This window comes from Ipomoea nil, unplaced genomic scaffold (assembly GCF_001879475.1).
Source record: "Ipomoea nil cultivar Tokyo-kokei standard unplaced genomic scaffold, Asagao_1.1 scaffold1509, whole genome shotgun sequence".
Lineage (NCBI taxonomy): Eukaryota > Viridiplantae > Streptophyta > Magnoliopsida > Solanales > Convolvulaceae > Ipomoea > Ipomoea nil.
Window position 1 is genome coordinate 240691 of NW_017617937.1, and position 21030 is coordinate 261720.

At 36.3% G+C, this 21030-nt stretch overlaps 3 protein-coding genes across 4 annotated transcripts; all 3 read right to left on the minus strand.

The window, feature by feature from the left end:
• Positions 1-149: 149 nt before the first annotated feature.
• Positions 150-4319, minus strand: LOC109189143 (probable serine/threonine-protein kinase At1g54610). Of its 2 annotated transcripts, none has more exons than XM_019339901.1 (10): positions 3668-4319; positions 2754-3038; positions 2336-2653; positions 2003-2230; positions 1824-1921; positions 1652-1733; positions 1109-1540; positions 965-1021; positions 760-862; positions 150-654 (listed from the first exon to the last, which is right to left on the minus strand). In XM_019339901.1, exons 1-10 carry the CDS (start codon positions 4061-4063, stop codon positions 647-649), a joined length of 2007 nt encoding a protein of 668 aa, XP_019195446.1. In that variant the 5' UTR covers positions 4064-4319; the 3' UTR covers positions 150-646. The 2 variants fall into 2 exon arrangements, with proteins under 2 accessions (XP_019195446.1, XP_019195445.1); XM_019339900.1 differs by having other exon boundaries at positions 962-1021.
• A 1540-nt stretch (positions 4320-5859) lies between these two features.
• LOC109189144 (probable WRKY transcription factor 4) lies at positions 5860-9263 on the minus strand. Its single transcript, XM_019339902.1, has 4 exons — positions 8661-9263; positions 7295-7977; positions 6996-7154; positions 5860-6386 (listed from the first exon to the last, which is right to left on the minus strand). The coding sequence occupies exons 1-4, from the start codon at positions 9054-9056 to the stop codon at positions 6185-6187; spliced, it is 1440 nt and encodes a 479-aa protein (XP_019195447.1). The 5' UTR covers positions 9057-9263; the 3' UTR covers positions 5860-6184.
• A 7521-nt stretch (positions 9264-16784) lies between these two features.
• On the minus strand, positions 16785-20179 carry LOC109189147. Its single transcript, XM_019339910.1, has 7 exons — positions 19820-20179; positions 19628-19722; positions 18809-18926; positions 18578-18696; positions 18251-18437; positions 17992-18135; positions 16785-17298 (listed from the first exon to the last, which is right to left on the minus strand). Exons 1-7 carry the CDS (start codon positions 20084-20086, stop codon positions 17005-17007), a joined length of 1224 nt encoding a protein of 407 aa, XP_019195455.1. The 5' UTR covers positions 20087-20179; the 3' UTR covers positions 16785-17004.
• Positions 20180-21030: the final 851 nt, after the last annotated feature.

Here is a 21030-nt window from a genome sequence, read left to right on the forward strand (position 1 = left end):
TTACTAGTAATACAAAAAGGAATAAACAAATAAGAAAAATGTCCGAAAACTTTCACTCTTTGAGGGTATCCGTGCAATTACAGAATCTGCATCTCTGATCTACATATTGAAGGGCACATTTGATTGGTACAATGTTGTCTTGAACAAGAAGACTAAAAAGGTATCCTTTATAAATCCATCAATTCTTTGTATAATAACAAATATTCTCACGACGCCATAAATATTGTTCAATTTCTGCTGCAAAGGGGATGTTACAAAGATGACAAAAATCATCCCCTAGCAACACTGTTATAAGCCTTGGAAAAATCCCAGCCAAAAACAATGAAAAAAGGTGACACACATACACATATTGAACAATACAATGCAAGAAGGCCTCGATGTCGAAAAGTAAATACAAAAAATTATTAAGTAAAAAAGCGAGATTAGTTGTGAAGAAGCCTGCAGTATCAGAGACATGAACGAATCTACGCATGGCACTCGGGGCTAAGAAGTTGTGAATCGAGCTTTTATGGTCTCACCTCTCTTTTCTGCTGTCCTGTAATGTCGAAGAAGGTTGGTGCAGATCGAAAAATAAACAGACAATGGCCCTCGTTATTAACATCAAATTTCGACGACTTTGAGGTCCAGATAAAGGCGCCTATTCAAGTTAAACATCTGCCAAAATGGAAGGGAGATTTTATTTTGGAGAAACAGTGGGGTTGAACTTTGAAGCTAAGCACAGCAGAATAAAGTTCATTCCGAATTATTGTTTTCGTTTACCTCTGCAGAAACGTGATCTTCGAACTGATTGAGCTGCCTGGCCATCCTGCCTTTTATGTCCCCGGTATGTTAATGGTCCTGAGAACGCCCGCCCATCAGAGTCCTGATTCATTCCGATATAATCAGATCCAAATAAAGCACTGTCATTGATAATTTTTCAAGAATTTCTAATAGTGTGTATAGGTAAAGGAAGAAAGTTAACTACTGATTGCTCGCGTGAATGATATAAATCGGGTGACAGAAAAGGCGGTGGTTGTTCCTCCTGCATACAAGGTATTAAAACATCAATATAGCGGAATGAAGAAAGGCCCCCCGCCCCGGGGGGTAGGAAAAGGGGAAGAACGCTAACCACTGATAACTCCTTTGAGAAGTGATATATATCTGGCGAGTGGAACGACAAAGGTTGCTCCACCTGCTTCATACTCTTCGGCCGAATAGCCAAGCCACCGTCTTGCTCATCTAAGCCCAATGGGTCGTCTTTGGACTGCTGCAACGTGGGGGGTTCTACACCACCGTTCATTGTTATGCTTCTCGAATTGGCGAAAGCATGGAATCTTGCGGCTGCGCGTTCGTGCTTCTTTGGCCATCCATAACTGCTCGATGAGATCATTTGTGCGGGGACCGAGCAAATGCTGTCCCCTTGAGACACCTCGGTTGCAGTCTGGGAGGCTGCCTCCGACACGGTATCATAAGATGATTTCAGTGACATCCGTGCCACAGTGGCGCCTCTAGAACCGCTACCATTGCCTCTACGAGAGCCAAGCATGTTGGCCTCCACCTCCTTCATAGACACAACCACAATCATTAGTCGAGATAAGCTAACAGCTATCAGCTAACAGCCATTTTTCCAAACAGGACCTATATATATATATAGAAAGAGAGAGAGAGAGACCTCAGTGGGAGCCATTCCTTTTCGAAGTCTTCTCATATTTCTTGAAGATCCAGATCCCCTTACAGCGGAACCAGCCTTCCTTCTGTCATTCAAATCGAGACTTTTTGAGTAGCCAAGAAACACCATTTATTCAAAACAAGATCTTATCATTAGAAAACTAAAAGCACTTCACCTCCTAGCTTCTTCGCGGAATTTTGCATCAATCTCTCTGTTTGGTGGGAATTTTGGCATGCTTGATGGATCACAAGCATAGGGCTTCGTATGGAAATACTAAATACACAATATAAACACACACGATTAACGATCTATGGGGTAATAAGGTGTGAAATAACATCGTTTTGCAAGAGATACCTCGGAATTAAGAGAAGATGAAGCTGTTCCACGCTTATAAGGCTCTATCGAGAGAAGCGTTTCTATAAGGTGCACAGCAGATTTTGGCAACTCTTTACATCTTTCGCGGAGGGTACTCTCGTAAGCATATTGGGGCTTAAAGATGGCTGCAAGTGGAAGCTTAGATTGTTCCCAATAGTCATCAGACGGCGAACCACAAAGTTTAAAGATTTTATGCAATTGTTCAACCTGCCAAACAAACAAACAAACAAACAAGAAAAACATAATCTCTAGGAGAACTGCAACAACATAAATCAAGACAGATATCGAGGATAGTTTTAGGAACACACTGACCTCGGTTCTACCTTTCAGAATAGGCCTCCCGAAAAACAGTTCTGCAAAAACACAACCAGCGCTCCACAAATCAACCGTCTCGCCATATTTTGTTGCCCCCAGCAGAAGCTCAGGCGGGCGATACCATAGGGTCACTACTCGGCTGGTCATCGGTTGCTTGCTCCTTGCACTCACGAAATTTGCGAGACCAAAGTCTCCAATCTTCAGAATTCCTTCATTGTTCACCAAAATGTTGGATACTTTGATGTCCCTATGCATTATCCCTTTTACATGGCAGTGTTCCAGCCCAGACAATAGCTGCTTCATGAAGCATTTAATCTATCCAAGAAAGGAAAGGGCAAAAGAAAGATGAACACCGCAAATCTTGAAGCCAAGAAACTAAAAGCCATTCATCAAAAGATTTCAAGAATGAACAAACCTGTGAATCACTGAACTTGATTTCAGAGCAAGACAACAGCCCAGAGAGATCATGTTCCATGTACTCAAATACAAGGTATATGCTGCAGGATGACCTAGAAGTAATAATGCCCTCCAGTTTCATGATATTGGGATGATCAAGTCTGCGCAGGACGGTTATTTCTCGTGCCATAAATCTAACACTTTCGGGTTGGAAATTGTCAAACCGAACCTTCTTCAGGGCAACCATTTTGCCATTATCAAGATCACGAGCCTTGTACACACTGCTGTATGTACCTTGTCCAATCTGCATATAAATATAAAGAATGGATCTTTATCAGATCAGAGTATGTTTTGTTCTTAGGTAAGGTGAAAGCAACGAGGAAAACCCACAACCACTAAGTAAGGGTAAACCAGCTTTGTGGCCCTATAAAACAAAGGACCACAATGAGATAAATAAGCCTAGGTTGTCCATAACTATGACCGATATCCTAGATTCACATTAGGTAAATCAGTCTAGATTGTCCATAGCCATGACTGATAGCCTAGATTGCACGGTAGGTAAATCAGTCTAGATTGCACGGTAGGTAAATCAGCCTAGATTGTCTATAGCTATAATTGAAAGCCTAGATTGCATAGTAGGGAAATCAACCTAGATTGTCCATAGCTATGACTGATAGGTAAATCAATCTAGATTGTCCATAGCTATGACTGATAGCCTAGATTGCACATAGGTCGTCTCAAATCAAGAAAGGACCACAAGGAGACACCATAGCTGATTGGCTTAATCCAAGAAGACCAATAAATCGCTTATGTTAAATAGCATTATGGTTACAAAGCCAATCGCCAGACCAACATGGCTAGGGTTGCCTAAGAAAAAAATGGGTTCTTGATTTGATTCCAGTTATGCAATTATATGAGAGATATTTGGAGTACCTTTTCTAATCTCTGAAACTTGTCCGATCGGAGGGGAAGCCATCCCTCGACGGCTTCTCCGGCGACGGCAGAGAGCCAGCCAGGCCACCCAGCAGCTAAGTGTTCAGATTCCGTTAATCTCCCGAATTTGATACTAAACGCAGCCTTCTTCGCAGGATTATGCCCCTTCTTCACGGCCTTGGGATTCTCAGAAATTTTCCGGGAAGGGGAAGAATGTTCGTCCTCTCCCTCCTCAGACTCCTCTCGGATCTTCTCCAGCCCTCCCAACCCGACCGTAGAGTGACTCGGACCTACCTGGGCGCGGCGTTGGCCGCCCTTCCGGGCGGAAACGGCGGCGGAGGCATTCGGAGAGGAAATGGCATCGCGGCGGGCCTGTTTGGAGCTGACGCAACCCATGACCTGACCTCCCAAAACCCATCAACCGGTGATAAGATTTTGGGGGATCGGATCGGATGCCGGCGTTAGAGACTCATTGGGCTTGCGCCAGAGATCCCCAGAAGAGACAGGGAAGAGAGGACAAGGGTGGGATGGCCCAAGACCCAAGAGAATAAAGCAAATATCAGGATTTCGCGCTCTCGTCCATTTCCGACATACGCGGAGAACAGTGGACGACATCAACATCATCATCAACCTCTCCGAAGGATGAGGAGCGCTTCACAACATTCAAATTCTCGTTATCTGTTTTTATAGTTATGGTTGAAAATGTTTTTTTAAAGATCGACCCCTGAAGTTACTGATATTACAAATTAAACCGCATACTGTTTCATAAAATACGCTCAGACCCCTTAAACTTATATACGGAGTATTTGTTTTTAATTAGAGTTTTTTTTTTTTTTTTTTTTTTAAATTTAGTTCTTTATTATTTAGTACATGACTATTAAATTTCTTCAGTATTCAATATTTTCGATCAATTCTTTTGCTAACTTTAGGTGTAATATCTTATATGATATTCATATAAGTTATTTGAATTACGCAACATCTAGACAATACAATAACAAAATGGAGTATAATGGTATTGATGTTAGCGTTGATGATAATCAAATAAATTTGTTGATTTGAAGGATTAAATGTGACAGAAATTTGATAATAATATACAAAATGTAAAAAAATTAAAAAAATTAATAGCCAAATGTGAAAGAGGTACAATGATCGAAGGACCAAAAGAAAAAAAAAAACTCTATTGATTATTTCCATTATATGGAGTATTTATCTATTTAAAAGTGTACTATTTTTCCAGTGAGCATTTATTTAATTGTGTAATGCTCGATATTTGACTAGTAATCTCTCTTTTTTTTTTCTTTTTTTTTCTTTTTTTTTTGGTTCCAGAAATAGGAAGAATAAAAAATATATATAGTTATATGTGTTGGGTTTTGGACTCGAGATGTTAGAGTTAAGTACTTGATGTAACAAATACGTGTATATATATGTACTAAGTTATAGTGTATAGTCTCGGGTAGCTATACGTAATGTCAGACGTTCCTGAGCTTAGGTCATATATTGTCTAAAGTCCTTCTGCAAACATTTAATGCATCTTATATAGAAATATAGAGGGAACACATGTCAGGCTTCCAACATGCCGACCACGTGTCCTCCGTGCATCGATCTTGATGAGGGCATTCCTAGTGGTTTCACGTGCCTTAAGATTCATGCCACTTGCATAAAGATGATGTGATCATACTTTTCTTTATTAATAGGGTCTCGTACCCAGGAACAATCTTCTTGACCAAATGTGGTCGAGAAGACTATTTCGGGTGGAAAACATGCTCAATTAACCCGAAAAACCTTTCTCCCGACCAAGAAACATAAAGGTAGTCGGTTATGCTCAAGAAATGAACCTCACAGTCCCCTGTACAAATACTGAGCGCATGTATAAATATACGAGTAGGGTATAATTCCTACCAATACTGATTTGATTCCAAAATTAAGTAATTGATTTACAAGACCATGAGATAAATACCAAGAAAGCTCTTGATTGTATTGTTTTGAATGCCAAGAAAGCTCTTAATTGTATTTTTTTTTTTTTTTGAATGACGAGATAAACTCGCAGTCAATATGAATGTGCACTAAGTAAACCCCGCTTATGTGGCTCTTGATTGTATTGATCAGAGACCATGAGACTTTGATCAGATCATTAAAATGATACATATTCTTCCCTCAAAAGGGCACAAGAATTTTAGTTAGACATGTCCAGGGAGAAGAAAACAGGCATCCTAGTTCCAATGAAATTTTAGCCAGACAGACATTCAACATTAAAGCTTGCAACTTTGCAAGTAAACATTCACTTGGATCCACCACATATGAAACAAAATACACAAGATTGAGAGCTCACAGATCTTCACTGTGCACTACTACTTATTTATCAAGCTTACAACCTGATGCAAACTAACCATGGGAAGCATCAAGCAAAAGAGGAAGGCGAAAGCTTACAGGTAACACAAACTGTGTGTAAAGGAGCCAATGGACATCTGCAAACAGGTTTTGCAAGAAAACGAAGAATTGGGTTATCGCCATCAACTTTCAGCTGTTAACTGCGAGCGTGCTTTCCTGCTTCAGTTGTAGAACGTTAGCGTTAGTTTGGCTGCGGTTGCTGTTCCGCCCATTAGGGATATCGTGATTGTGTTTGCCTTCATACGTAGTTATAACTGCTTTGGGATCTGTTGAAGCCCTTTCAACGTGTTTGCGAACACTGCATCCACTGTATGTACATCTATAATAACTCCTGCAGTATAAAGTTGAAAGGGTAAGAGATGATTCCTGTAAAGATATAAAAAGAATAAGAAACCCGAATATTTGTGTATTCGAAAAATGATACAAAGTAGCAATCCAGTGTCATTACAAGCCCGAATATTTACTTTTTAACATATATGAATCTAGAAAAAGAAAATGCACAGAAAGCTGTTTTGTTTTTTCATACACATCCACGAAGTATTTATTGTCTCCCTGTTTGCTTGGATGACAAAATAACTCGAGTTTGGTAGGATAGCAATCTTCTAACGGTGTTCAACAATTGGCAACCGATTTAAAGTTTTTCCTTTTTGAAACAGAGCCATTTTAAACTATGAAGAGGAATTTTCTTGCTTGATGCAAAGCATAGGAGAGAAGTTTTCATACTTCCAAACTGTCATGATGTGGCACAATCAAGGTAACAGATCTAAACTCAAATTCACTTTCATAGTAGTCTCCAGATCTATCTGGAAATGTAGGTTAGAAATACTATTACTTCAAGAACGTCAACCATGACGTATTCTACTAGGTATTATGCCAAATTGTCAAACTACGCATAAAAATCAGTACTTTAACAAATGAAACTTTCTTCCCAAAAAAATACCTTGGATTAGCATTCCCCTTTACTACTTTCTGCCCATATTTTCGCCACTTGTACCCATCATCCAAAAGGTCAACATCACTTCTTGTCTGCACTATGATTCTGGATTCAGTGACCGTTTTAAGAGATGAAGGCATAGCAGATGACACAACCTCTGAGCTCCTGCAGTCCAAGAAACTTAAATCATATTTTAATACCAATACAAATAATAATTGTTCTCGTTCTAACTTCTAAGCTCAATATCTTGGTGTTATTTCGTACTGCAAAACCAACAAATGAATGAAACAGTTCCAAAGGTTTACCTTTTCTTAGGATTCTGTACATCATCCTCATCTAATGCCATTGCAGTCTCCTCCATATCATCAAGGTCACACCCCACATCGACTTGTTCAGATGGCAATTTGGTGGAAAACTGGGCAGACTCAGAAAACTCAGCCTCGTTTGATGTGTTCATTTCAGTCCAACTATGAGAAGCAATTTCAGAATTCACTTGGATGTTCTCTCCACCGTCCAGATCACACTCATCTTTCCTTCTTTTGTTCGGGTTAGGAAGTTCGTGGTTGTGCTGCCCTTTATATGTGATCTCAGTTATGTGCCCACCAACGGATCGTTCAACTTTCTTTTTGACAGGACATTTGAGGTGCGTGCATCTATAGTAACTTCGCGGACAGTCACTTCCCTTAACCACCTTCTGTCCATATTTCCTCCAGTTATAACCATCTCTAGCAGGCCTCTCCAGGGCACCGGGAGCAGGTTTTCTCAGCGATTGCGAGACCTCTACTGGCTCACTCTTCAAACTCTCCGGGTCCAACATGTCATAAACTTGAAGTTGGAACGAATCATTTGGCATCAAATCATGCTCAAACGCATCTCCAGGTGAGGATTGTTGCTGATATTCGGTTTGCATTTGCCTGTAAGACTGGTTTATCGCTGCCTGAGCTGTAACATGCGCCAGTGCTTGTTGGTGAGACATCCCAAAAGGGCTCTGCATGAAATGCAAGGAACAGTCAATACATTTATGCTACTGAAAGTAAATCCATTGACAAACCAATCATCGGACATGTTCACATGTAGCATAGCTTCAATAAGTATCTGGAAATCTCATTCCCAAAATTTACATAGCAAATGAAGAACACTTGCTTACAGCCTGCATTTTTCTTGATTTTTCTTGAGTGACCGAGAGAAACCCACAGTTACTGTCCGAGGGTGTATACCAGTAAAGGAGCAAAAGAGCACAAGGGCAAGGAGGTAAATTAGCATTGTCCATAGCTGAATAACTCAAACCAAGACCAAGACAACATGCCAGTCGAACTTGTAACCTTGTGATTACAGGTCAAACTGACCAACTTGGCTGGGCTTGCCATTACAGCAAGCATTTTGTATGCACATTTTAACAGATAAATCAAGAATCTTTAACATAGCCTTACATTAGCAAGAACAAAGCATGCCATGAAAAGAGGAATTCTAGCAGTAATCTATGGCAGCATAAAATTCAGGGAAGAAGAAAACAAAAAAAAAAAAAAAAAAAAAAAAAAAAAAAAAAAAAAAATCTTTGAGTGAGGAATTGAAACCCAAAGAAGGGGGAAAAAACAAAAAACAAAAGCTAAGAACATAAAAATAGAGAAGCCATCGTAATAATCAATGAAATTGAGCAATTGAGCGAATTACCTGAATCGGAGAGAGGAACCCAGGTGAATTGAGCAACCCGGAAGGACTTAACCCCGGCGGGACAACTAACAACGGCGAAAGAGCAGCCGCCGCCAAGCTCACCGGCCGATTCTGCTTATACCCGGATTGTTTCTCACTCCCCTTCTTCGATGAGCTATCCTCCAAAAGACAGGGTTTCGCGAGCGGGGAAGCCATGGCTCCGGCCAGCAGCTGGGAGAAAGAGCAGGCATCGGAGTCGGCGAAGAAGCTGGACACAAGGGTCATAGGACCCGGGCTGAAACCGGGTATGAACCCATCGTTGAAGAAGCTCTCCAATGGCGGCCGGGGTGCAATTGCAAGCGTAGTAGGGCGCGAAGGCCCAGCAATGGTTGAACCTCTCTCTCTGATTTCGCTCATTCCAGAAACATAAAACTCTTTCTTCTTCTTCGGAGTTTCTGCTACTAATGATCCTATCCTATCCTCCTACTTCTTCTTCTTCTTCTCTTATAGAAACTTCAGTTCATTAATGGAGTACCCTCCCATGGAGTGCTGGTACCGTATACACCCACACCCACTTGTCGACTTCACTTCACACTTGCATTTTTCTTATGTGATGTTATTGTCATCTATTGATCTTGCTTATAATATTGTTTTTGTATCAAGATTTGCACCTAAAATACGATTCCAACCTGTATAAATATCAATCTTTAAAATATAATCTGAAAGGGAATACTAATATATTATATGCTTTATAGTTTATACCCTCCATCACGTGTCCAAATTAATTTTTTTTTTTTATGAGCTCTCTCGATCATCCATAATAATAGAGTATTTTTTGAAAAGTTTTTGTAAGTGAAATTATAAAAGAAAATATGAGAGAAAAAAGAGTGAAAAAAAAACTGATTTAAAAAAATAAATAAATAATATATATATATATATATATATATATATATATATATATATATATATATAAACAAACTAACAAGCGTGCCCGGCGTAGCTTTGCTATGCCCAAATGCACACCAACTTTGGTTGCTTTCTCTGATGATTTTACTGTTCCAAAATGTTATTTTTGCGTAAACTTCCATTTTATTCTCTCTCTTGCTTTCTCTCTCCCCATGCCATCATTTACTGTACTAAAAAATCCAATAATATCTTATAGTATGGATGCTCTAAGCAAATACCAAATTGAATAATGTGATTTCTAAGTAAATATAATTTCACTGGGACTCTTTAAATCGGTAAAAAATTTAGTTGGGGCATAATTTTATCTATTTAGTATGTTACTATTGAATGGCGTTGATTAGGCTTTCATGTATACTACAATTCTGATGTGGTAATTATTTGATATCTAATGTAGTAGTGACTTGGTATAACTTTTTTAAAAAAAATTAAAAGTTCAAAAAGTAAAAAAGAAAAATAAAACTATATGAGACTACTAATCTCCATATGGTAGGCGAGGGGCGACTAATGGTTGTTCTTCGTGTGCAATACCCACTACTCGAAGGTGTTTATGGTAAATCTCACTCATGTATAATAGTCTACAAAATCATACAAAATCCCTTACGACAATAGTCGATAAAAAACTAGAATGAAGTAGATCAACTTAGCTTGCCATAACTAAGTAACTCAAATAAATCGCTTTTATTAAAAGTCAAAAGTTAAAATATTATAATTATTAAAATTAATAATTCAATCTATTTGGTTGGCATTGTCCTTAACTCATAATTATTTTATCACTATTGATGCTGTGACTTACTTATTTAGTTGCCACTTGCCACTTGCCACTTGCCACTTGCCACCATGCAATAGAAATATAAAAGAAATTAAAAAAAAAAAAAAAAGAAAAAAAAAAGGCAACAAAAAATATAATAAAATAAATTGGTAGAAACAGACAGGTCTTCAACTTGCCAAACGTGAAACGTATTCGTCTCTGGGACAGACAATTGTGTCGTCGTTCAAATTTGGTCTTAGATAACAACACTTGTTTACGTTCAAACTTTGAGGACGTAATATTTTAGTTTAGATTTAGATGGAGAAAGATGTTGCAATAAAATAAAATATAGTGGTTTTCAAGAAGAATTCTCTCTATTTTTATAATTATTTTTAATATTACAGAATATTAAATTTTAATATTTGTAAGTAATATGTAAAGTGAACTATTAAAAAAAGTAAATTGAAAGTTTATATCAGGAACACATAAATTAACGTCAAGTGGGTTGAATGGAAACCTCCGTTTATTGTTTGAATGCCATATTGGAAGACCGAAACGGACGTTGTCCACCCTTTAATTCAAAATAAAAAGACAGAAGTGTTAAATATGCTCATTTACTATTGCGAAGTGTTCAAATTCCACCACGAATTAAATTAAAGTCTAATTAGTCACACTTACCAGCTAAATTTGTTTGATTAATTTTTTTTTATTATTTTTTTTTGCAGGTTGCTAACCGGTTGCCTATTCAATTATTTTAAAAAAAAAAATAATAAAAAATAGAAATAAAGGAATTTCAGCCACCCGCTGTCCAGCGAGGACAGCCGGTGGCCGCGTATTTCACAGGCAACCGTGGCTGTCTGACGAGGATAGCCGGACAGCCACGGCTGTCAAACATGAGGTCCATATCAGCCGGTGGCTGAAATTCCTTTTTATTTTATTTTATTTTATTTTATTTTATTTTAATAATTAACTAGGCAACCGGTTAGCAACCTACAAAAAAAGTCAATCGAACAAAGTTAGCTGGTAAGTGTGGCTGATTAGACTTTAATTTAATTCGTGGTGAGAATTAAGCACTTCGCAGTAGTAGATGGACCTATTTGACACTTCTGTCAAATAAAAATAAAAAATTAACGCATGAACAATAATTGAAGGCAATTTATATTGTGTACCAGGGCGCGCATTGCATTGTGCGCCCTGATGCAAAACGACGTCGTTTTACATAACTGTATAAAAAAACACACATAATTGTATAAACAAATACACATAATTGTATAAACAAACACACATAACTGTATAAAAAATACACATAATTGAATGAACAAATACACATAATGATATAAACAAATACACATAATCATGTCGACTCCCTTCCGCGCCTCCCAAAATGACGTCGTTTTGGGAGGCGCGGGACGCACAGTGCTGCGCGCGCCGTGGTGCACGGTATAACGATTGATAATTGAATAATTACATGCTTAAAGTGGTAATTTGTAATATCTTTTTTCATAATTATTACTCACCCCATCCTAAAATAAAAATATTACTGAGTATTTGTTTTTGCGATGGTTGTCAACTTTTTAACCAAACAAATGAGTTTTTTTTTTTTTTTTTTTTTTTTTTTCCTTTTTCAAAATTTACCCTTTTTTTTTTTTTTTTTTTTTTTTGGTTTGGTATACGGCATTTGGTATTTCCACCAACATTCTACTGTAAAAATAGTTTGAATTCAAGTTGAGACATATTTGTATTGTTTGACTCATATGTAAGGATCACTACAAGAGTTGATCATTTGACCTTACATTTACATTAGTCGTCCGCTTACTAATTGTTTCAAGTTGTTAATTTACCCTTCATCCTTTTTTACTTTAAAAAAATGAGACATCATATGAAAACTTAAAAGGATAATTAAAAAAATTATCAGTGTTTAAATTAGAAAAAAAGGAATAAGCCCTGTTTGGTAAATGACTGGTAGCTGATAGTTGTTAGCTGATTAGGTTAGAGGGTATAACTAGTTAATAACATTAGCTGATTGTAGAAAGGTGTTTGGTAAATTAGTTGTTAACTGATAACTATTTAGTATAATTTCTTTTCTCAAAAAGCTAATTGAAAAAGTTGCTTTGAGCAACTTTTTGAATTTTAGTATTTTGGAGTTACAAAAAACTAATTAACCAAACACTTGCATTAATTTTTTTAACCAAGTCAAACATTTAATAGTGATTAAATAAGTCAAAATTAAATGATAGGCTAATTATTTTACCAAATATGATCATTGTAAGACATGTTATACAAATTAGTACAATTATAGAGGTTTTTAAAAAATGAAAAAGGTCTTTAATGTTTGTATTGAAAAATTGTATAAAGCAAGTGGATAATTACTTAATTAGGCCTCTGGAATGGATTCTTTAAGGTACAAAAACCTTTAGAGCATTCTGGAATGGATTCTTTAAGAGTATTAAGAAAGTGAAGGTGGGAGGGGAGAGAAAAAAAATTGAATTAAAAAAAATACAAAAAAATAATAATAATAATAATAATAATAAAGGAAGTCAGGCGCCGACTGGCGCGCACGCGCCAGGCTTTTGGCCAAGCTATGCGCCGCACAGCGTTTTGTTTTTTCTTTTAGTTCTGACATTATTTTCTAATTTGCAGAAGAATTCTTTTTTTTTATTATCTCCTTCCCACATTAATTTTACTCCTTATTTTGGATGAGTTCATTCTAAAATATCTTGGAAAAAGTTTCCATAGTGGATGCTATTTGGGGTTGGCTACTTGGCTGGTGGGGACAACCACCGATGTAGCCTGTAGGTTCTTGTCATTCAATTCAAATGATCATGTGTGTTATTACAATATTGATTTTTAAATACTTTTTATTTATAACAAAAAAAAAAAAAAAGTTGTGCGTATTAATTAATGAGATAAAAATAATATTTAGAGATTGAACATGAAAAATAATTATAAATTTTAATATTCAATTAAAAATTAATTAATAAATATTAAAATAATATATATTTTTGGGTGAGAAAAAAAAATTATAACCATTATTCGAGAATATTTGCTGAATAAATCTCATAAGATGTGAATATGCATATGTATTGTTATCTAGCTACGCAAGATATGACAAAAGGCAACAACTTGGCAACAATGTGCACATAGCAATTAGGATGAACATTTTTGGATCAGATTTAGCCATTTCAATAAAATTTTATAATAGATAAAATAGATCACACACATTTCTAATTTATTTTTTGAATGACGTAGAAAACTGCATTATCTATTCAAAACATGGATAAATTATATTTTATGTAATATCTTACAAATTATACAAGAGAAATAAATCGCACCAAGAAAATCCTTATGCATCGTGTTCGACTGAGAAAGTGTTATCAAGAATCGAACTCGTGACGATGTCACTAGGCCACTCATTCTAAAACCACATTTCTAATTTAGAATTATATCAACGCAAATATTTTTACGCTTTTACAAATAAATTTTGTAAAGTAGAAATGTGATATATTCTGATTATTTTTTCTTTTAAAAATTTGGTTCAAACAATCAAATGTGGTTGAAAAAAATGGAATGTTACAGAAGCACTCCGTATAATAATTAAAGACCGAATCTGAAAGTGACAAGGCAAGAGACTAAAGTAGAAAATTAAAATATTTAACATTCAATTCAAAAATTAATAAATATTAAAATAATGAATATAATGTGTGCGTACTAGTGTACTACGTAGGATGGACATTCGCGTACTGTCATTTAAATGCGCAAGCTATGACGAAAGGTAACAACTTTGTCGGTTCAAATTTCAACCGGGTTAAGACTTTAAAGTTGATTAATTTTTCCTAATAATAATAATAATAATAATAATAATAATAATAATTATTATTATTATTATTATTATTATTATTATTATTATTATTTCCTTATCTGACATAGGAGATAATCATTGATTTATTGCAGTTGCCCGTAGGGCGAAGAAACTGGCAATACAGTGAGACTGAGAAGAACAGGAACAGCAAGTTGTCCACAAGTTTTCACTCCGTGCCAAATGTCAAGTTGCAAAAAGGTAAAGATTGGCGGAACTCCGGGAGGGGGTAGGGGCGTAGGGTGGTGGGGCACTGGGGTGGCTGACCTCGTGCCCTCAACAAATTATACCACCTTGATTAAAGTAGACCATAAATTAATAATTCCAACCTTCCTATAAGTGTAATATTATCTATCCCCTCACACTTTTCATTTACCTAATCAAAGAAAAATTACAATCACTACCGTAATCCGTTTTATAACTTTTATTGATAAAAAAAATTACAAAGTGAACTAAAAATTTTTAATTATTCTTTTCTTCTTCCTCCAATAACATCAAAACAAATACAGAATTTTACTCCATAAGAATCCACTTATTCTCTTTTTCCTTAAAAAAATGCTTTGGTTCCTCCAAAGCAACAACTAGCAATCTCAATGTCAGGTTGACTGACATGTTTTTACACCAAATTTTGATACTCAATCATAAACCTTTAATTCTTTAATAGTTATATTAAATTTCGACTAATTTAAAGTTTACCAATTTCCAATCCAATGAACAACGGAGGCTCCTGCCAACACGTCCCACCTAAACGGTAAAAATTTAAAAGAAAAGAAGGAAAAAAAATCAATTCCTTAACAACTAAGAACATCCTCAATAGGCCAAACACATTGTGCTCAGATGGCACATCTGTGACCCCCCTTGAGGGAAGATAATACGATCAAACTTTAGTGGTGGGGTATTAACTCTTTGGTCTTCAACAGTTAGAAAAAGTATAGAACAGATACTACCTTGTAATAGAGTTAATAGTATTTTAAAAAAATAAATAAAAAAGACCATCCTCAATAGGTATAGTTTTTGAAGAATTTTTGCAGTGTGACTAGGAAAGAGAAGATGAGAGGAAAATGAAAAGAAAAAAAAAAAACAAAAACAAAAACAATTTAACGCGCCTAGCGAGCACGTGTACTGTACGAGCCCGACTGTGCGCTTTTGGTGTGCTTCACGCACACAAGAGGATTGGGTTACTTTTTTGAGTGGGGTCACTTTTACAAGCACCTAACATCTCCTCTTTCCTCTCATCTCTCCTCCATATAAACAACCCAACCTGCAAAAACCATTCAAAATTCCCCTATTGCGAATGCTCTAATGATTGCTTGTCATGACAAAATTTGAGCTTCTTTTAAACTTGATAGGAGTGAAGTTATAGTAAGGTTGGGATTATCCCAACGAATTTGCAATTGATAAGATGATGTGACATTTTGCCCCACACACACACACACACACACACACACACATATATATATATATATATATATATATATATATATATATATATATATATATATATTTAAATGTAATTGATATAAATTAATAATGTTATTTTTATATATTGAGGCCCACTTTGCAAGGATGTAGTGTGAATATTAAATAATTTACAAATTGAGTGATGTGAAAGTGAGATCCATTTTAAAAAATAAAAGAGATTTACAGGAATAAAGATAATCTAATATACATATAGCTAATTTTTTGGTGCCAAATTCTGACTACTAAGATGATAGTGCAATCATTATTATGTGGACCATGGTCCATATAAGTTGTATGGACCATATTTGTATATAGTAAAATAAAATAATATACATTCAGTACAAAAATAATATACATTGTATTAAGGAAATGTACATTATTTTTGTACTGAGTGTACATTATATTGTATAATGTATATACAATACAAAAATAATATACATTTAATATATTAAAAATGTACATTTTATTATGGTCCACGTAACACTATGTGGACTATTGTCCACCCAATAATTTGCCGATGACAGTGTTAGTGGTGTCAAATGGACTACGCTAACTACTCTCACTGGACAGACTACATTACAACAAAAAGGCAAAAGTTGTTGGTTAGGGTGCAACTTGTGAGCTTATACCTACCCTACACCCGTTTTACATCACCGATGCAGAGAATTGAGACTTTATGACAATTGACAACCGACTTAAAAGTGTTAAACCAAACATGCAAGTTGCAACTAGTTCAAGAATAGTACATATCAACAAGTTGACTATAAATGAATTCATGCTTACCTCCATATGCGCAGTCACCTACTGCCCCATCATGTAATTAAGGCCAGAAGATAAACTGTCGACAATTTTGTCGTCTGGCTCCCCAGCTCAAAATCAGCTTTTCATGCGAAAACCAGTTCAGCAAAACCTGGGGCTCATAGGACAAAACATTGCGATTAATATAATGTAATCCAAAGAAATAGTTACAAGAAACAACATGGCAGGACTGGTCTCTATCAAAGATGAGAAGGGAAGAAATCTCGCCATACAATCATAACGAAATAATATGGTCTCTATCAAAGATGAGAAAAGAAAACAAAATTGAACTTCAACATTCAACTATGTACAGCCATAACAGATAACAGATATACATTCCAATTGGACTTAAACATTCATAACAGATAACAGATATACAATGACTATTTTTGAGGTTTTCATTCTTATGATACTTTCAGTGTTAAGATTACACGGATCAATTGGGCAAGTCAAGAATTTGCACAAGGCAATAGTGGTAGTAATACAACCTTTTATGAATCAGAATATTGAAGCCATGGAAGTGTAGAAAATAATACTTAAAGTTTTGTCTCAAAGAAATATGTTGACGATACGGCCAAGCCTTCCATGTCGAAAGTGCGGACCAGTCTCTGTCTCTTGTCAGGTGATTCGAGCCAACAGAACTCCAGATGAAATGACTTGGATTCATGCACACTTTTTGCGAGATCAGTTGGGCATCCCATGTACATGCCACCTGGTAATAATATAAACTGGAAAGCACCATCATCAAATGAGACCAAGTTGCCAGAAATGGTACCAGTCCAACGTAGATTAGTGGTAACATTCTTTGTAGAAGATGTGGAAGTAATATCCTGCATACGAGAAGGCAATAAAAGGAAATCAGCATCAAATATCACAACTTCTTTCTTGAGATATGATATAAAAATTGTTAATCACCAAACAGGTGTCACATCAAGAGCCTTTTAGAACAAAGTATTAGCCTCCATAGTATTGATTGACAGAGTGCATGACAAGGCAGGAAATAAAAAATAATGCCTACATCTACTTTCATTAAGATAATGATGATTCAATAAGAGAGTCCTAAGAGATCTGCACCTCCACATAATGCTATTTCCTGGGCCATAAAGTGAATGAAGCACACTTTAGAGCAATCCCAATGGCAGTTTTTTCACAGTTCTCCTGAAATTTTTGCTGATTTGGAAGAGAGAGGAGGGAGGAGAGAAGAATTGGGTTTTACTGCAATAGCTTGGGTTTGTGTCAGGAAAGGAGGACAAAAAAAAAGAAGAAAAAAGTCACACCAGGTCAACTTGGGTTTTACTGTGACTTTTTTGTTTTTTAAAATTCTTTTTCCTGTTTTGAAGCTTCAATATCCACATGAAATAAAAAACTCTCCAAAAACCTCGAACTATTGAGGTTGCTCTTATAAAGTGAATACAAAGCATATTTGAGCAATGGCAGTCCAAAAGATGTGACAAAAAATAGGTGCTTATCAGTCTGGAGTATAGACTTATTCCTCAAAAAGAACTTTCTGCAAGTTAACAAACCTGGATTAGTTGACCATCCTTGTTCATTTCAAATAAAGCAATTGTATCTGCTTCCTCTACTGTTGCTCCATAAACACCAGTACGCTTAGTGATAGAGTAACCATTCCATTTACCAAGATGTGGGGAAATCCTGTTTACTTCATCCTATTGGGGAAAAAGATATCAGCAAAGTTGTTTCTTAAGCACAAAAACTGCATGTAAAATTATAGCAGTTGAATGAATGAGAAGATGGGGAAGTTTCCACATTGATGTAAAGTACCTTAGATTTGTCAAAGGTAGGATGGGTAAGGTCTCTACCACCTCTTTCTTCGAGGAAAACTAGAAGCATTTCTGGGATACCTTTTGGGTCCATGATATGAAATGCTCTTACACGCATGTCCTTCTCTACTGAATAAAGACAACTTTCACATACAATAGAAGGTTTTTTGGAAGGAATCTTTAGGTTTCTGAGGAGAAGAATTAAGAAACAAAAACAAAACAAACAAAATTAGAGTAAAGTGATCAAAGATAGCAGGCCATATATACTATATATAACATCAATACATTTTAAAGCTCGTTGCCTTATTGGCAAGAGAAGAGGACCTACCTAGGTGACTCTTCCTCAACATCATCTTCACCCAACACTCCTTGTCTTAATGCTGTTTCTAACATGCCAGCCGTTTGATACCTCAATGCAAATGCCTTCTCCTTTGGGAAAAAGCCTATCTGAAAACTACTTCCAAGGGTAAATAAAATGAAAATGAGAAGTAAATGTTCAATATTTCTACAAAGGATGAGCAACAAGAGAATGTCCAGCTTTTTGTACAAGTGCCCTTACCTGCTGATATTTATCCACAGTAAACAGGTTTGTTTCTTTAATTTTGTACTCATACCACTCTGTTTCATAATCTTCTCCTGAGAATGAAGTGGTGGATTGAGGTTGTCTGATATATAACCTAAAATTTAAAACCTGTAAGTACTTGACATACTGAGCTAAAGCAAAATATAATGTCCAAGGTTAGGTGATTATTGGCTCCTTGTGCAATGGTGCATAGTAGGTTAGAAAGGCATGTAGGAGCCTTGGTTACCCCATTTTTCTATAAAGTTAGACAGGCATTTTCTAACTTCCCCCTCTTAAAAAAATGTTAAGAGCAATACAAAATACTGAAGTGCAAATGGAGATGCCGCCTTCTTCAAAAAACCAAAGTTTGAACAGCAGGCACATTGAATTTGAATGCATTATCAGTTTTTTTTTTTTTTGTTTTGTTTTTTTTTAAAAAAAAATCCATTAACAAAATCAATTAATCCCTGAACAACAAATAACCCTTGTGTTATTCATTATGCATTCAGATTTGCTTTGGTGTGTCTAGCATGTGGACTTGCAAATTAGTATACTGTTTCTTCAGTTCAAGAGTTCAGAAAAAGGCAGCCTATGCAAGAATTGGCAGATGTTATCTCGACTCTTAGCCTGAGAAACCACAACAACCAAACCATTTGGCAGTACTTAGCTTCCAGCTTAAGAATATCTTTAGTATTTAACGATTATAAACAATTATATCTTCCTATAACAATAATAGGATATACACAAAAAATAAACCAGCACCATAAATAATTAACGATATGAAACTGAAAGAGTCTAAGAAGAAAGCTCGCATACGTTTGAATTAAGCTGATGAGTTCATCTTCACCGTAAGATCCCACTGCAAGCTTCGTACTAATACTGTGCAGCAAGTTCCCGTGACTATCAAATTGCTGCAAAAATCAACGGAAAGTATTTAAAAAACGACATAAGAATCATATTGCTACTAGTTACAATGGAAGCGAAATGCGTCGAGAAAATCATGCTAACATGGAAAGAACCGGTCCAGTTGCCCTTATTAAGATCGATGAAGCGCTGGAGAGCGTCGATGCCTAACGATTCTTCAACTGCGGTGGCGCCGGAGGCGGAGCACGACGGCGGCTTCGCAGTGACCCGACCTCGGGACGGGGAAATTTCACGAATGAATAGCTTGCCGTTTTGGAAATGCAGAGAGGGAGTTCGAGGTTTGAAGGGAATAAGGGGTGAATTGAGCGGAATTGGAGGAACTAGCATTGAAGAGATAGCCGTTGCCGCCATGGAGGGAATGGAGTCTGCTTCCTCCCGGCGAAGCACACTTTGCAGGAATATCTTATCCCAAAACACTGTTCAGCTGAGCTTCTTTGGGCCCAAGTTTCAGTTTTGGGAAAATTTCAATTGGGCTTCATGGGCTTTTTTATCCAAAAGTGGTTATAAATATTTGAGAAAAGAAGAGTTAAAGAGGCAAATTATATGGTGCACTATGTGTATTATGTATTATGTTAGGTTGTGTGTATTATATTAAAAATTTATGTGTATTTTACTATACAATTATATACATACGAAATAATGAATTTTTATATTGTGCGCTCTGGTGCACAATATAACAATTGGTTATGCGATAGTTATAATGTGGACAGGGTATAGTATGTGTACTATAAATTCTGATTCAGATATTTGCAGCTAACTTATTATGTGTATTTTGAACATATTAAATGTAAATATATAATATATGATCATAGATAAATAAACTAAGAGCAACCACACCAATGAATAATATGGGGATAATGTAAGATTAATTCTCTCATGTTGAAAAGAATAATTGATGTGGAGAGGAAAGAATAGCAAAATAGTTCTCCTGCAAATGAAGGGAGAATGGCAGGAAAAAAAAAAAAAAAAAAAAAGTGAAGCAAGCATCTAACGCACGGACTGCGCGTATCGCGCAGTCCAAGAGGAAGGCCGGGCGCGTGCACTGCACGCGCCCGGTGGCGCGTCAGGCGCGCCAGTCGCCGCGCCTGACGCGTCTGATAACTTTAATTTTTTTTTTTTTTATTTTTTTTTTGTTTTATTTTTTCTTTTTTTTTCTCTACCCTCTCACATTCTCTTTCCTAATCACTCTTACATTATCCCCCAATTATCCCCAACCAATGTGGATGCTCTAAGGGCTGTTTGACTCATCAAATGTTGAATTACTTTAGAGAATATTAGATGACTGATAATGTTAA

Coding starts and splice junctions, on each gene's coding strand:
- LOC109189147 (XM_019339910.1), bottom strand. CDS start 20,086: ATGGCGGCAACGGCTATCTCTTCAATGCTAGTTCCTCCAATTCCGCTC. Junction 19,723..19,819: donor ACTGGACCGGTTCTTTCCAT/GTTAGCATGATT, acceptor TGATTTTTGCAG/CAATTTGATAGTCACGGGAA. Junction 18,927..19,627: donor CTCATCAGCTTAATTCAAAC/GTATGCGAGCTT, acceptor TTTAAATTTTAG/GTTATATATCAGACAACCTC.
- LOC109189144 (XM_019339902.1), bottom strand. CDS start 9,056: ATGAGCGAAATCAGAGAGAGAGGTTCAACCATTGCTGGGCCTTCGCGC. Junction 7,155..7,294: donor GTACAGAATCCTAAGAAAAG/GTAAACCTTTGG, acceptor CTTGGACTGCAG/GAGCTCAGAGGTTGTGTCAT. Junction 6,387..6,995: donor AAGGGGAATGCTAATCCAAG/GTATTTTTTTGG, acceptor TTTATACTGCAG/GAGTTATTATAGATGTACAT.
- LOC109189143 (XM_019339900.1), bottom strand. CDS start 4,063: ATGGGTTGCGTCAGCTCCAAACAGGCCCGCCGCGATGCCATTTCCTCT. Junction 2,231..2,335: donor TTCTGAAAGGTAGAACCGAG/GTCAGTGTGTTC, acceptor TTTGTTTGGCAG/GTTGAACAATTGCATAAAAT. Junction 1,541..1,651: donor AAGGAATGGCTCCCACTGAG/GTCTCTCTCTCT, acceptor GTGTCTATGAAG/GAGGTGGAGGCCAACATGCT.